Source organism: Cnephaeus nilssonii (genome assembly GCF_951640355.1).
Source record: "Cnephaeus nilssonii genome assembly, chromosome: 15".
In the NCBI taxonomy this organism is placed as follows: domain Eukaryota; kingdom Metazoa; phylum Chordata; class Mammalia; order Chiroptera; family Vespertilionidae; genus Cnephaeus; species Cnephaeus nilssonii.
Genome location: NC_137086.1, coordinates 54,628,623 through 54,646,044, shown reverse-complemented (window position 1 = coordinate 54,646,044; position 17,422 = coordinate 54,628,623). Strand labels below are relative to the sequence as shown.

The window sequence follows — 17,422 nt, the reverse complement described above, 5'->3', positions numbered from 1 at the left end:
TAGCTCAGTTGGTTAGAGCGTCGTCCTGATACACCAAGGTTGTGGGTTTGGTCCCTAATTAGGGCACATACAAGAATCAACCAATGAATGCATAAACAAGTGGAAAAACAACTCTCTCCTTCTTTCTCCCTCTCTCAAAGCAATAATTTTTTTAAAAGAAAATGTGATGATTTTGAAATGATTCTTTTTCTCATGATGAACTCATAGTGGGTTCCACGTGTTAACTACCAAACTATTGTCTACAGGCTCACACACCTGTTTTAGATTCCATTCCACGATTTTTCTGGAGCCTAGAGTCAAGTTTTAAAAGTTGGAGAAACCCAGCAAGCATGTGAGTAATCTCCTAATTTAGATCACCTAAGAATGAGGCTGACCTTTCTCTCCATTACCTCACCTGCTACTAAGGCTTAACTGAAAAGGAAGAGAGAAGTCTGTGTGATGCCGAGCAGGGCTTCTCAGACTCTGGTGGGCATCATGTCATCAGAGATCTTTTTAAAACCAGGTGGTTCTAATTCAGTGGGTCTGGGGTGGGACCTGATACTCTGCATTTCTAACAAGCTCCAGGTGATCCTGATGCTACAACTCTGAGCAGCAAGAATCTAGAGATGAGAGAAAACCTAAATCCCACTCCTTCCGGTGGGGTATCCAGGGAAGTATCAGGTAGGCAGGAATGGGAAGTTATAAACTTGTGTCCTTCTGGTCTCCATCTCCTTACAGGGGTGGCAGGATGGGTATTATGGAAAGTCAGACCTGGAGTCAGTCTGGGTTGGGTTCAATTCCTGATTCTAGTATCCACTGGCTGTGTGACCTCAAGCAAGTACTCTAACCTCTCTGAGTCTTGGTTTCCTTATGTGAAAATGAGAATGGCAACAGCTAGATCATGATAATCTCTTAGACTAATGACTATTACTTTTTTAATGAAACATACTTACTATTTTAAAAATTCAAGCAAGAAGAAAATTACAAAGAAATTCCAGGCCCGGCCTGTGTGGCTCAGTGACCTATGAACCAGGATATCAAGGTTCCATTCCTGGTCAGGGCACATGCCCGGGTTATGGGCTCGATCCCCAGTAGGGGGCATGCTGGAGGCAACCAGTCAATGATTCTCTCTCATCATTGATGTTTCTATCTCTCTCCCTCTCCCTTCCTCTCTGAAAATCAATAAAAACTTTTTTTTTTCAAAAAGAAATTCCAAAATCTTATCACTCTTAAAGTGATTTGGAGGGTGAAGTGAAATAATGAGTAAACTAGCTCAAGGCCTGGCACAGGATGAGTGCTCAGTAGCCACCAGCCGGGTTCCCCATCCATCTGTCACATAGCCACGCTGAGCCACATCAGTTTGAGCTTCTGCCCCCCTCCAGCACCCACTGTTTCCCTGGCAGCCAACAGAGAGGAAGACCTCCGGGCTGGAAGAGGACCCCAGAGGGTTGAAAAGGGTACTTCCTCCACAGAAATACATTATCCCCTCCTTTACAGCTCCCATAAGAGAAAATCCAAAAGACATGAAGCCCTAAAACCTTGTGGATTCCAGGAGAAAGTGCTTCATCCAGACGGTGTGGCTGGTGGCCAGCAAGTCTCTCTTCTCCTAGTCTCAGTTTCCCAGGCCCCACAAGAATCCCATTCACACCACACTTTGAAATATGTCTTCAAGCAATTCTCTTCTGTTAAACCTTCACAACAACCCTTTCGATCAACATCCTCACAGGGATGTTATTCTCAGAGGGGCCTCTGAGGCCTGACACTGCTCCCAGCACACAGGCAAAGGAAGCCGCCAAGCCCACCTGGTTTGCCTGCAGTGTGCTTGCCCCAGCCAGCGGTCCCCACTCACTCTTTGCTCTGCAGGCACTGGGTTATGTCATCTGTCACCGTCAAGAGGCATGGGAGGGCAGCTGCTGCTCAGCTCCTTGTATGGAAATAACCAATTACTGGACAGATAAAAAGCTCCCAGCCGGCCAGGAGGACTCCCCTCAAAATTCAAGGGGCAGGAGGCACATCTTAAAGAACATCCCATCCCTCAAGTACCCAGAGAACTTTACAATATTTTTTATTTTATTTAAATATACATATATGTTGTTGTTGACAGTATTACAGATGTCCCTAATTCTCCCCACCTTTACCTCTCTCCACTCAGCCTCTACCTCTCCCCCTAGGCCTCGCCACACTATTGTCTGTATCCATGGGCTAGGCATATAAGTATATAAGTACTTTGGTTTATCTCTTCTCATTCCCCCCCCCCCTCTCCAAGATATGTCAGTCAGTTCCATGCCTCAGATATTATTTTGTTAGTCAATTCATTTTGTTCATTAGATTCCACAAATAAGTGAGAGCATGTGATATTTGTCTTTCTCTGATTGGCTTATTTCACTTAGCATAATAGTCTCTAGGTCCATCCATGCGTCCCAAAGGGTAAGAGATCCTTCTTTTTCATAGCTACATAGTATTCCATTGTGTAAATGTACCACAGCTTATTTATCCACTCATCTGCTGATGGGCACTTGGGCTATTTCCAAATCTTAGCTATGGTGAATTGTGCTGCTGTGAACATAGGGGTGCATATATTTTCTGATTGGTGTTTCAGGTTTTTAGGATATATTACCAGAAGTGGTATTGCTGGGTCAAACGGCAGTTCCATTTTTAGTTTTTTGAGGAAACTCCTTCTGTTTTTCCATAGTGGCTGCACCAGTCTGCATTCCCACTAACAGTGAACTAATGTTCCCTTTTCTCCACATCCTGTCCAGCACTTGTTTGTTGATTTATTGATGACAGGCATTCTGACAGATGTGAGGTGATACTTCATTGTGGTTTTAATTTGCATTTCTCTGATGATTAGTGACTTTGAGCCTTTTTTTCATATGTCTATTGGCCATCTGTATGTCCTCTTTGGAGACGTGTTTATTCAGGTCCTTTGCCGATTTTATAATATTTTCAATTACTTCTCTCCTTCCTTCCTTCCTTGTTCCACCCACTCTTCCTTTCTTTCACACGCAGGTATTGGGTAACTATTATGTACTGTGCATCTAGCTAGGTGATGGAGGGTCTTAAAGATAGACAAGGCACAACCCGTGCTTTCAAGAAGTCCCCAGGCTGGGCTGGGCCATAAACACATGTAAGCAAGGTGAGGCATGCAGCCCAGGAGTGCTGTAGGGATGATGGAAGAAGACCTGACTCCCACTGAGGTGAGGCGGGGAGGGATCTGGGAAGGCAGTCATCCAGGAGGGAAGGAGACATGGTTCTGATCCTCTGAAGTTGGGCCAAGTTTGTACTCAGAGAATGTCAAGTTCTCCTAGGGACAGCCACTGCAATTAGTCAAAGGCGTCCATGTAGAAAACAGGCATGTAAAGGAGACAAAATAGCTATTTGAAGAGATCATAGGTTGCACCACATTGGGAAATAATGTTAGAAAGATGACTAGACTATGGGGAACCTGGAATGTGACTCTCAGAAGTATATCCTTATTCTGCAGGCAAACGGGAGCTATGGAAGGCTTTTGCAGAGAGGAGAGAGAAATACAACCAGAGTTGGTTTCTTCTCCCAATGGCATCTACCTAATGTCATTTTTAAATGGCTCGTTTAAACCTTTGAGGAGCATTGCTGAATTCTTGTTTGCACTATTATCATATTTTAATGTAAGAAGTTTGGTGGTACTGCTTCCTTACATCAAGCCTAGGGATTGCCTATTGTTTGTTTGTTTTGCCACTTAAAGAAACACTATGGACCCAGTAAAAAGTATGTCATGGGACAAAGGTTAGCAAATGTTTGCTTTCCTTTTTAAATAATTAGAAAAAATGTATAATTACAGTTGATATTCAATATTATAGCTTCAGGTACACAGCATAGTTGTTAGGCATTTATATAATTTACACAGTGATCCCCCTGATAAGACCAGTACCCACCTGACACCATATATAGTTATTACAAAATATTGACTGTATTGCCTATGCTGACTCCATGACTACTTTGTAACTGCCAGTTTGTACTTCTTAATCCGTTCTGTTTATTTATTTTGGTTTTTTTAGACACTACACAGTGAAATTATATGGTATGAAACCATATGGTCTATCTCTATCTGACTTATTTCACTTAGCATAATACCCTCTAGGTCCATCCATGTTGTAGCAAATAGTAAGATTTTATTCTTTTTTTATGACCAAGTAATAGTTCATTGTATAGATGTACCACTTCTTTTTTTATTTTTATTTTTTTTTAATTTTTTAAATATGTTTTTATTGATTTCAGAGAGGGAGAGGGAGAGCTAGAAACATCAATGATGAGAGAATCATTGATCAGCTACCTCCTGCATGGGAATTAAGTGTGCAACCTGGGTATGTGCCCTTGACTGGAATCGAACCTGGGACCCTTCAGTGCCAGGATGACACTCTATCCACTGAGCCAAACCAATTAGGGCTTAATTTTTTTTAATTTTTCAATTACAGTTGGTACACAATCTTATATGAGTTTCAGGTGTACTACATAGTGATTACACATTTATATACCTTACGAAATGATCACTCTGAGAAGTCTAGTACCCATCTGACACCATACATAGTTATTGCAATATTATTGTCTATATTCTCCATTCTGTTCCTTAAATCCCCATAACTGTTTTTAATCCCCTCCCCTTTGTCACCTGTCCCCAAGCCCCCCTCCCATCTAGCAACCATCAAAATGTTCTCTGTATCCATGAGTTTGTTTCTGTTTTTTTGTTTGGTTGGTTTTGTTTTTTGTTTACAGTTCCACAAACTGTAAATGAAATTATATGGTATTTGTCTGTCTTTGTTGACTTCTTTCACTTAGCATAATACCCTCAGGTCCATCCAAGTTGTCACAAATAGCAAAATTCATTATTTTTTAGTACTGAGTAATATCCCATTGTAATATCTTCCTAATCTATTTGTCCATCAGTGGACACTTATATTGCTTCCATATCTTGGCTATTGTAAATAACGCTGCAATAATATAGGAGTGTGTATGTCTTTTACAATTAATGTTTTGGATTTCTTTAAGTAAATACCCAAAAGTTGGATGGCTGTGTTATCTGGTAGTTCTATTTTTAATTTTCTGAGGAACCTCATACTGTCTTCCACGGTGGCTGCACCAATTTACAATCCCACCAACAGTGCACTAGGGTTCTCTTTTCTCCACATCCTTGACAACACTTGCTGTTTGTTGATTTATTGATGTAAGCCATTCTTACAAGTGTGAGACAATATCTCATTGTATTTTTAATTGAGCATCTTTTCATATGTCTATTGGCCATCTGTATGTCCTCTTTGGAGAAATGTCTATTCAGGTCCTTTGCCCATTTTTTAATTGAATTGTTTGGGGTTTTTTAGTGTTAAGTTGTATGAATCCTTTATATAACTTGAATATTAACCCCTTAAGAGCTGTATCATTGGCAAATATCTTCTTTCATTCAGTAGATTGTCTTTTTGTTTTGCTGATGGTTTCCTTCACTGTACATAAGCTTTTTATTTATTTTTATGTATTTTTTTATTTGTAGTTAATCCTCACCTGAGGATATTTTTTCCATTGAGTTTTTTTTTAACTATGTATTTTTATTGATTTCAGAGGGGAAGGGAGAGGAAGAGACAGAAACATTAATGATGAGAGAGAATCATTGATTGGCTATCTCCTGCATGCACCCTGCTGGGGTTTGAGCCCCCAACCTGGGCATGTGCCCTGACTAGGAATTGAACCCTGAACTCCTGTTTAATGGGTTAACGTTCAACTACTGAGCCATGCTGATCAGGCTCCATTGATTTTTAGAGAGAGTGGAATTGCGGTGGACAGAGAGAGGAAAACATCGATTGAGGGAGTCACGAATGAGCCCTGACTGGGGCAGGGATCAACCCTGCAACCAAGGTACCTGCCCTTGACTGGAATCGAACCCAAGACCCTTCAGTCTACAGGCTGACATTCTAACTACTGAGCAAAACCGGCCAGGGCTTTCTTTTTAAATGTTTTTATTGATTTCAGAGAGAGGAAGGGAGAGGGAGAGAAAGAAGAAAACATCAATGATGAGAGAGAATCATCAATCATCTGCCTCCTGCACACCCTCTACTGGGGATAGAGCCTGAATCCTGGGCATGTGCCCTGACTAGGAATCCAACTGTGACCTCTTGGTTCATAGGTCAACGTTCAACCATTGAACCACACCAGCCAAGCCAGGAGCTTTTCAGTTTGATGTAGTCCCATTTGTTCATTTTTGCTTTTGTTACCCTTGCCCAAGGAGAAATATCCAAAAATATATATTACTCAGAGCAATGTCAAAGAGTTTTCCTCTAGGAGTTTATGGTTTTGCATCTTACATTTAAGTCTTTAATCCATTTTGAGTTTATTCTTGTATACGAAGTAGGAAAGTGGTCTAGTTTCATATTTTTTGCATGTATCTGACTAGTTTTTTCAACTTATTGAAGACACTATCATTTCTTCATTGTATAGTCTTGGCTTCTATTTTGTAAATTAATTGACCATAGGAGCGAGGGTTTACTTCTCTAATATGTTTCCTAATCAATGTTGTCTGTTTGTGTGCCAATACCTTACTGTTTTTATTATTATAGCCTTCTAGTATAGTTTGAAATCAGGGAACATAATATTCCCAATTTTGTTTTTCCTCAAAATTGTTTTGATTGTTAGAGGTCTTTTGTGGTTCTATATAAATTTAAGGTTATTTGTTTTAGTTCTGAGAAGTTGCCTATTTATTTTTAAAATCTCTTTTATTAAAATGGGAATCCTTAAACTTTTCTCTGCCACAAGTCACATGATGAGGTTCACACAATGCACTCAAACCTGTATGCATTTCCCACACTCCAGCTGCAACCAAACCCCACTTATTTATTTATGTACTTATTTATTTATGTATTGTTAATCCTCACCAGAGGATATTTTTTCATTGCTTTTTCAGAAAAAAGTGAATAGGAGGGAGGAAGGGAGGGAAGAAGGGTGGAAGGAAAAAGAGAGGGGGAAAGAGACACATCTACTAGTTGCCTCCCACACGTGCCGCAACCAGGGGCAGGGAGCAAACCACAGCCCATGTAGTGCCCTTGACTGAGAACCGAAGGCCCTTTGGTGTGCAGGCTTATGCTCTAACCATTTAGAAACACTGGCCAGAGCCAAACCCCACTGCTCATGCTCAGAACACATTTTCAGATGCAACTGAGGAAAGATAACAATGTTATGGGGACAAACTGGCATTTCATTTAATCTATGTTCTAGAGGAAATTATTCCCAAACTTCTGCATTTAAGGATTATTTAGTAAAATTCAGCAATACAGTTCATAACAGGTCATGTGACATTATCAACATGTCTTACCTTCACAGCTACAAGTGCCAAATTAAGGGCATAGTTCTTAATCTACTGTGGTTATCCTCATCATCAAGCACAAACATTTAATGATATAATCTGAAAACTTTAACAGTTATTCATTCATTTTCTGAACTAACTGTTCAGGAATTTCTCTAACCCCTTTATTAAATTATTTCCATTTATAGCATCATTTCTCCCCTACCACCCATCCACCAGCTGTTACCAGATTAAAGGCCACACAAGTGTTTGTGCATATGCCACGGCTAATCCTAGTGTTCCCACAGCCCCACATAGAACTGCACTGGCTAAAAGCCCAGCTGTCTTCACAGGCCCTGAAGAAGCTCATAACTCGTCTGATTTTCACACAAAAACCTGCTGATGGTACTTGCTTTTTAAAGTACTCTACTTTTTTTCATGTTCTCATCTTTGTTGTTCTCTACACACATACACATTTACATAATCTCCTGGGCACTTTCAACTCTTTAAACAGAATCGTTCAATAGCTAGTAACATTTTTGTCTAAAGAACTTTAGAAAAAAATTCACCGTCCTTGCTCCTTCTTTATTTTTTTTCTTCTTAATATCTTTTGTAATAAATTGGATTAACAGAAAATTAATATTATTGGCTACGATAGGCTGGCTAGCTGCCACAAAATGTCAGTATCCTAATCACTGGAAACTTGGAATAAGCTACCTTATCTGGCAAAAGGGACTTTGAAGATGTGATTAGGAGTAAGGGCCTCAAGCTGGGGAGATAATGAATCATTGAGATGGACCTAATGTAATCACAAGAGTCCTTATAAGAAGGTGGCAGAAGGGAGGAGAAGCCAGCTGGCTTTGAAAATAGAGCCTAGGAATGCAGATTTGATTCTGCACCCAATTCCAATGTGTGTGAGAGTGGTTTCTTACACCATCCAAACAATACTCCAACACTAGCTGGGCATCTTACAATTCAACTCAGTTCTTGGAGTATCTACCTAGAGATAGCATTGGGTCCCACAGATTAACGTCTCAGTCCCACAAGTCTCTCCCCACAACCCCACAACACAATATCACAGCAGGCACCCTGTGGAAGCTCGAAAACTCAAGGAAACCTAACCTTGTGGACCCATTTTAGATCTCTGACCTCCAGAACTATAAGATAATAAAATTTGTTTTTATGCCACTAAAATTCCAAATTTGTGGACATTTGTTATAGCAATAGCAGGAAACTAATACACTGGTTTGTTACTATAAACACTTTTTTTTTTTTTTTGCTATGTAATCGCATGTATATTCTTGTGTGTGTATTTTTCTGGATCTAACCATTTTCAGGCTCCAGAACCAGATTTTGATCCTTCTGAAATTGATGAATGGGTACTCTTTCTTTTATTAAGATTAAATATTGTTAATTGGACTGACAAGAATAAAAGAAAATTAAGTAGGCAATTCTGGGTCCACTTGTGGAGAATGAGTAGTGAGAGATGATGCCTGGACAAGTCCCTGAAGACTTAGTCCTGCCATATGTTGCACCCCTGTGTGACCTGGGGAAGGCCCCTCACCTCATAAGCCTTAGTTTCCCCATCTGTAAGAGAGGATTGAATAAATTCAATGGTTCTCAACCTTCTCATGTGTTCAAAGTAATTTTGAAAGTGATGAAAGCTATGGATTTTCTCCACAAAAATAAAATACATGCATGCATATCCACATAAAATTTTGATCTTCCAATCATAGGTGTTTCCCTAGCTAAGGATCCATGGACACAGGTTAGGAATCTGTAAGCTAGATACCCTCTACATTCAAGACACCTGGGACTGTTTTTAAAAAAAATAATCAAATAATATTTTTGGCTCCTAGAACAGCTCACAAGCACCATTCCTGTGCCATCTCTTGTATTTGATGCTAAAATAAAATAATAATCAGAACAAGCTCCATTCCTATTTTAGCCTAGCACTCCTCTCCTGTTGCACTGGAATTCTTTGCATATAGAAGATATCATGCAACCTATAGTATCCCAGGCTGGAAGAGATCTTAAGAGTCACATGACCCAACTTCTCTCTATTGTTTGACTGTGCATACATCATCTCTGCTAGTTGTCACGAGGAAATGCACAACCTTGGAAATAGCACTTTCCATCTCCAGACAGCACTAACATGCTCATTCTACTCATTAGGCAAATAGAGGCTCAATGTCAAGGCACTAAAAGGAAAAGTTTAGGATTGATACTTTTTAATGGTTCCCCCAAAAAAATTAAGGCAAAAACAAAAAAACTGCAAAATGGAAATTAATAACAATTTTAAAAGCAAAGTTATAAAAAAACATTCAGAAGTTATAAGCAAAAACTACATTTTGACATATTGTGAGGTGGTGCGTCTAAAGGTAAGGGTGTCCAGAGTCTATTTAATTCTTAAATGGCTTGAGGTCTGACTAGTTTTCCAACCACCCCATCTCCCCACCCCATTTTCACCTGAAATATGACTCTAACTTCTGCTTAAGATGCCTGGTTCTCACCCTTCCATCAACTAAAAAAAAAAAATTCAGAACCCTTTTTCTTCCAAGTGACAGTCATTATTTATAGATAGCTATTAGGAGTAGTTCCCTGATGTTACTGTAAAACATGCTTCAAATTCCTTCACCTGCTCAATTCTGAATCTATTCCAGTTTGGCCATGTATCTATTGATTGTGGGTATTGTTTGAAGATAATGACAACTATGGTGACAGTGATGATTCAATTTTATTCATGTTGTGAAAAGTTGTGCCCAATCTTAGTCTGTTGGTCAACTGGGCTAACCAACTAATTGATTTTACAGTTTGGAAAAGATGGAGGTTCTACTTCAGAAGGCTAGAAGAGTCCTTCCAAGACCAAGCAGAGGAAAGATAAGGATCTAATCTTGCTGAACTCCCTGAATTCTTAAGAATTATCTTCTCATTCCATTTGACTTAAAATTAACTAAATAATCCTGGCTTGCAATAACATGTGTAATAAATAATATAAATGGGCCCAGCTGGTGTGGTTCAGTAGTTTGGTGTCAAACTATGAACCAGGAGGTCACAATTCCATTTCTGGTCAGGGCTCAATCCCCAGTAGCAGGTGTGCAGGAGGCAGCCGATCAATGACCTTCTCTCATCATTGATGTTTCTATCTCTCTCTCCCTCTCCCTTTCTCTCTGAAATCAATGAAAATATATCTTTAAAAAGAAATTGTTTTTTTAAATAACTTTTGAAACAGGGCAAAATAGCCTTCACATTGGGCCTATAGCAACATTATATCCCAAAGAAAAGTTTGCAGAGATAACAAGAAAGCAGATATTATGACTATTGGACTGAAAATTACAAACATTCTTTAGAATTAGTGTCACTATGTTAGCTTATCTGCACCAATAGAAATGCCTTCCTTCCATTAGTGTAATTGTTCCCCTTCCATTACTCATCCATGCCCATTGCTTTTGTCTCCTGATCAGAACACTATTTGGGTTTCCACTTGAACCAGTGTGTCCTGAATAGCTATTATTTTTTTCTTTTCTTTTTATTTAATCTCAAATAGATGCATGTTGCCTCTCACTTTTGGCCTTTTATTTTTAGGTTAACACATGGATTCGAGCCTGCCTCTTTTATAGAATGACTTTTGTGGGTGACTCAGTCCTACCTCCTCAGTCAGGTTTCTCATCTACAGTAGCAGAGTCTCACAGAGAGGGAGGACCGCATGTACACGGTTATCCTTTGGCACCTCTCCAGGCTGTCTCAGGTATACCCAAAGAAAGAGTCTACATGCATCTTTGCAGGGGTAAAGTTGGGCAAATCACCTTTAAAAAGTATTTCTTGCCCTAACCGGTTTGGCTCAGTGGATAGAGCATCAGCCTCCAGACTGAAGGGTCCCAGGTTCGATTCCGGTCAAGGGCATGTACCTTAGTTGTGGGCACATCCCCAGTAAGAGGTGTGCAGGAGGCAACTGATTGATGTTTCTCTCTCACTGATGTTTCTAACTCCCTCTCCTTTCCTCTCTGTAAAAAATCAATAAAATATATTTTTTAAAGTATCTCTTTTAGATTTTAAAAAATTATTTTAAAGATTATTTACCACAATCATTCTAATTCTTATTACTATTGTAATGATAATATTTTATGTAGCAGTTTATCTGTGATGTCCACTAAGGTTGGTTTTGTAGTTATTACTTCAAATGAGTGATTAGTTATTTATAGTAACAAAAACATGTAAACAGCCTAATTGTCCAGTCGAGAGAGAGAGAGAGAGAGAGAGAGAGAGAGAGAGAGAGAGGATAGTCCTAACTGGCTTGGCTCAGTGGATAGAGCATCGGCCTGCGTCCTCAAGGGTCCCAGGTTCGATTCCGGTCAAGGACATGTACCTTGGTTGCAGGCACATACCCAGTAGGGAGTGTGCAGGAGGCAGCTGATTGATGTTTCTCTATCATCGATGTTTCTAACTTTCTATCCCTCTCCCTTCCTCTCTGTAAAAAAATCAATAAAATATATTTTTAAAAAGAGAGAGAAGGATAGCATGCAGCCATTAAATACTATGCTTGTGAAGAGTGTCTAGTGATACAGAATATAATTAAATTATTAAGTGAATAAAGAAACATAACATTTTGTAAAGTAAGATTCCAGCTGTGTAGTAAAAACAAATACCTCTCTTTTAAAACAAGCTGGAAGAAGCCCAGCAGGTGTAGTTCAGTTGGTTGAGCATCGTCCCATGCTCCAAAAGGTTACCCGTTTGATTCTGGTCAGGGCACAGGCCTGGGTTGCAGGCTCAGTCTCCAGTGGAGGACATACAGGAGGCAGCCGGTCATCAATGTTTCTGTCTCTCTCTCCCTCTCCCTTCCACTCTCTCTAAAAATCAATTTTTTAAATAAATAAAAGTAAAATAAGCTGGAAGGAAATAAACAACAATGTTAAGAATATGAAGATATATTTTTTAAAATGTATTTTTATTTACTTTAGAGAGGGAGAGAGAGATATAGAAACATCAATGATGAGAGAGAATCATTGATTGGCTGCCTCCTGCATGCCCCACACTGGGGATTGAGCCAGCAACCCGGGCATGTGCTCTGACCAGGAATTGAACCATGACCTCCTGGTTCATAGGTCGATGCTCAACCACTGAGCCATGCCGGCTGGGCCTAAGTTTTACTTTTATACTGGAAGGAAAACTCACTCAAATCCAAACGTTCATGAAAGGGAAACTGTTTGTCTATATTTTCTTTGGGGAATTGGAGGCACAAATGTGTTCTATAGAAGGCAAAATGACAGCATCAACATCATTGTTCAGAGTTTTTGTTTTTCTAGATTTTTATATCTAATTCTGAATACAATTGACTCCTTAACTGTACTCACCTTCATCACACACACACACACACACACACACATTACACACACACATAAATTAATGAAGTAGGACAAGCTCCCTCTGAAGAGCTATTACTGTCACCTAAGCCCCCTTATATTCTTCAAATGGAGGTCAGGCATATGCCCCATATGTTCACTGCCTTTTCCCTGAAAGTCTTGGTATGCAGAAAGAAAGAAGAATTTCTCCAGCATCAAATGTAATCAAATTATGTCTGAAAAGCAATGTCCATTCTCAGAATGATCAGTCCAGTGAGCCAACCCCAAAGCCTAGATGATCAGAGGCCATCCTGATTCAGACCACATAAAAGTCAGGCAGGTGACCTCAACTTTGGGTTCAGAGAAGTTTGTCATGTTTAATCACTGTGTAGGTGGGATTTGTGGGGTTTTTTATATAAATATTTTTAAAATATATTTACAAAGAGAGAAAGGGAGAGGGAGAAAGAGAAAGAAACATTGATGTGAGAGTGAAACATCCATCGGCAGCCTCCTGCACGCCTCCTACTGAGGATCAAGCCCACAATCCAGGCAAGTGCCCTGACAAGGAATCAAACCAGCAACCTTTCAGTGTACAGGCCGAAGCCCAGTCAACGGAGCTACATCAGCCAGAGCTAAAATAAAGATTTACTAAAACTTTAAAAGTATGAGGTATTGCCCAACTAGTTGTCAATAGGGGACAAGACTTTTAAAAGTGTGTTGTCAGGTGTGAACAGGGTGTGGGGAAGTGGGAATGTAAATCTAACAGAGCCACTTTGCAGAGCCTATTAGAACTGAAAACAGCACACCTGAGGGCACAGCAATCCCTCCTCTGGCCATATATCCTGAGTCATCACACATGCACACGTGGACATAGGCGAGAGTTTTAATCTCAGAAATGTTCATTTTTATGGGAAACCACAAATGTCTTTCAATAGAGGAATGGATAAATAAAATTTTACATGTTTATAGGTGGAATATTTACAGCAGTTAATCCAGATACCATATGGAGATATCTACATGTGGGTAAAAGACGTAGATCTTTGTGGATTTAAAAGACGTATCTATAGACTTATAGTTCCCATGAGAATAAGTATCAAAAACATGTTTAGTGAAAAGAGTAAGTTCTAGAATGACATCTTAAGAATGATACCATTTCTGTAAAAAAAAAGTAATAGACAAACTACAGCTGTACATTTTGATAGATGCAGAAATATGTATGTTATAATACAAGAACATTCTAGAAGGAAACACATTAAAACCATTGCAGGGATTATCTCTGGGGAAAGATAGAGGGGACTGGGGTTAGGGGTGGGAAAGGTAAAAAGGGATTCCAGCTTTGTTGTGAGCTTCTAATTTTTCAAAGGTAAATGCATTCCAGTGTTACTTATGTATCTACAATTCCTTTTTAAAGTCTCACCAATGAGGAGCCTCCTGTAAGAAAGTGTTTTCCACAACACTACACCCACATATCCACTCCTTTCCCTCCACCCTCACCACAGCCAGCACACCCACTCAGCCCACTTCACTGGTATTGTAAGAGAGTGCCCCAAAGCCTTTGCTCACTTTTACAACCCTCCCAGGGACCAGAGCAAATCACATTGGCAATGAGTCTTTGCAGAAAAAGTTGTCAGCAAACAGCTGTCAGAAAAGCCATTCGGTTCCAAATGATGCCATGGATTTTATATCCCTTTCCCGATGACTTTGAGAGCAAAGTATGTTAGAGTTTGGCACTAGCCAAACGAACAGGAGAAAAAAAGGCAACTCCCCACAGTTCATACCTGTCGAAAACCACTGCAGAATAAGCCCGCTCGGCAAAGATGACATCCGAAGCCCAGAACTCCTTAGTGGCCTTCAGACCCCTGCCTTTGCCTTCAGAGGTGAAGACCTCCACGTTCTCCATTTTCCCTATTGTCATCTCACAGGCTTTCAGGCAGCGGGGCAGATACCTAACACTGAGCCAAGTCTCTTGTCCTTGCTGCTATTTTAGCACCTTCAGCATCCCAAAGAGCAAGCCTATAAATGGGCAGGCCACCTCCCCTTCCCCACCCCCTCTGGCCACTGGGCCCTCACCTCCCCCTCTGCCCCTTTTCCTGGAGGCAGGGAGGGGGCAGGCAAGAGGACAGTGATGTGGGAAGGGTCTCACTCATCACCCAGCAAAGCGGACAGAGCGGAAGATGACCATGGGCTCCTGTGGCTGGGGGATTGGGTCGGAAAACTTGGAAAGCTCTTTCGCAAGAGGAATCTCAGGCCTGATGGCTGTCGTGCTGAGCTTTAGTTGGAATAGGGAGCACTTGTTCAGTAAGGTATTTTTAGCATCCAGATGCCTCTGTCAATCCAAAGCAGACAGCTGAAAGGGTCCAGGAGAAGGGGCGATGCCTCCTGCTCGGGGACCCTTCATCAGTCAGGCTCACACCTTCTCAAGTGAGGTGGCCCCTTGTCCCCATGCCTTTCGGAAAGCTAAAGGTGAATGGCAGACACCGAGCCACCCCTTTGGCATACACATAACAGTACTAGTTAGACTCCAAGGGCATCTCTCTTCTCCAACATTTCTTGGGGTTCCCACAGCACCCCCACCAGGGCATAGAGGTCTGGAAATTACCTAATAATGCACGTGTGCTGGGTGCTGGGTGCAGGCTATCTGAGAGGAGGCAAGCCTTAAAAATAAAAACCCTATTTCTATCTTTCTATCAAATCTCCCTTAACATGTGTTTACTGCCAGGAAAATCTCAGCGTGCCCTGTGCTTCTTACCCAGGAGTGATGACACTGGAGAGACAGTTCTAAAATCTCCAGTGAACTAAGTACCAACTCTCGCTCAAGTTGAAACGGAAGACCCTTGCAGATCTAGGGCTGTGGCTTATCTTCCATGTAATGTTTTTAGTTTCTGGGATGCATCTATTTCTGGAAGGCCTGCTCTGGATCTCTGAGTGCGGTCCTTCTCAAGCACTAGCTTCTGAGTCAGATCTGCTTTTAAATGCTGAGTCTACCACTAGCACTTTGAGATAGAAGCTGTAAAACAAGGATGATAATTTCTGCTTCTCTTCCACCATGCCAGGACACAATGAGAAGTCTGCACCCCAGAAAAGGGCCTTCACCAAGACCCTGCTAGCACCCTGATCTAGGACACCCAGCTTCCAGAACTGTAAGAAATAAATTTCTGTTGTTTATAAGTTACGCAGTCTGTGGTATTTTGTTATTGCCGCCCAAATGAACTAAGACACGGACCTAACCTAATAAGGGAGAAATATAATGAAAGTTATCCTATAATAAAAGATACAGTCATTGTAAATTAAATATGTCAGTGTGCTCATTATGCATATGCTTGGGTACAACTACACTAGAAAATAAGATAAAGTCAGATGTTTGCTCCTAAGTAGAATCATTATGATAGTTGCTAGCTGGTTGAAGCTGGAGACACAAATTCCACACAGAGCATTGTTGTATGTGACATGGTTTCCTGAAATGGTGAATGACGTTTAGTCAAGGTCTGAATGAGTAAAAGTATAATCTTCCTTCAGTTAACAAGAAGTTGCATTCCTGGGAAGTGTTGTGAATTTTATTTTTACAAAAGCTACTCTATGATTGAATATAAAACAGATTCCTGAAATAAGCACCTGGATCTTTGAGGTTGTGCAGGATGGGCAAAGATTCTTCACTGTATCAGGGTGTCCCTTGCTTCCCAAGACATCTAGCTTCTTTGTCCAAGGTCAAAGAGGCAAGGGGTGTTAGCACTGCTATCAGTCTTTTGGCTGGTAATGGGGAAGGGGACACAGGGCCCTGCTATGTTGCATAGCAACACAAATCCTATAAGGTGGTTTTTTTCCTCATCTGCCCTAGTTCTCCCTCCCCTCCATTTCAAAATCACTGTGAAGGACAAGATCAAGGAAAAGGTGCTTGCGCATATGTAGTAAAAGTTTAAAGAAATGCATGGGAATGAGAAATGCTTCATTCAGGATAGTACTTACTTCTGAGGGAAGGAGAAGTTCATTAGAAAGTAGGGACAGGACATTCCAGGAAGAGAGAGCAGCATATACAATAAGTTGAGTTTGTGCAATAGCTTGATATTTACAGGTATCAGTAAAGGTTGCTGGATCATAAAGTGAAAGCACGGTGGGGAAGTGGAGGCAACAGGAAGAAAATGAGACCAGGGAAGTGCACAGAAGCACTTTTAACTTCCCCAACAGCCAATGGGAGCCAGTAATGACTGCTAGATGGAACCCTTTGGCGGCAATATGGGCAGTAGACTGGAGCTGGTGAAGTCAGAGGAGGGATGTCTGTTAGGCAGCTACTGCCCTGGTTGTAACACAAGATGAGAAGCTGAAATTAGACAGCGGCAGTGTGCCAGGAAAGGATACCCAAGAGTAACTTGCACCGTGCACCAGGAGACATGCCCATCAAGAAATGGGTAGAATATTGTACAGCAATGAAACAAATAAATAACGCATATACCACAGCTTAACGAACGTCAAAATGTTGAGTGAAACAAGTCCCAGAACTGCATAGGGAAAGACATAAATCTTATGAAATTCAAAAATAGTCTAAACTTTTTAAAGCTACATGTATTTGTGATAAACATATATTTGTAAGGAAATGATGACTACAAACAGGATAGTAATTTCTTTGGGAGTTGGGGAATAAGATGGTGAGATTTACATGTGTATATGTACATACATAATTACATACACATATTTGATAGAGAGGGAAGGAAAGAGGGAGAGGAAGGAGGAGAGAGAGAGAGAGAGAGAGAGAGAGAGAGAGAGAGAGAGATCATTTATGGACCAATGGTGACAGCATATCAGGACC

General features: G+C 40.7%; 1 protein-coding gene across 2 annotated transcripts in view; it reads right to left on the bottom strand.

Annotated features, from left to right (window-relative positions):
* SMYD1 (SET and MYND domain containing 1) overlaps window positions 1-14,536 on the bottom strand; it is a gene marked incomplete at both ends in the record, with an annotated part of 40,632 nt that extends 26,096 nt beyond the window's left edge. For both annotated transcript variants that reach the window (XM_079791497.1, XM_079791498.1), the window contains one exon: window positions 14,400-14,536. In XM_079791497.1, coding sequence (XP_079647623.1) covers window positions 14,400-14,536 — 137 coding nt within the window. The remainder of the gene's footprint in view (window positions 1-14,399) is intronic.
* Window positions 14,537-17,422: the final 2,886 nt, after the last annotated feature.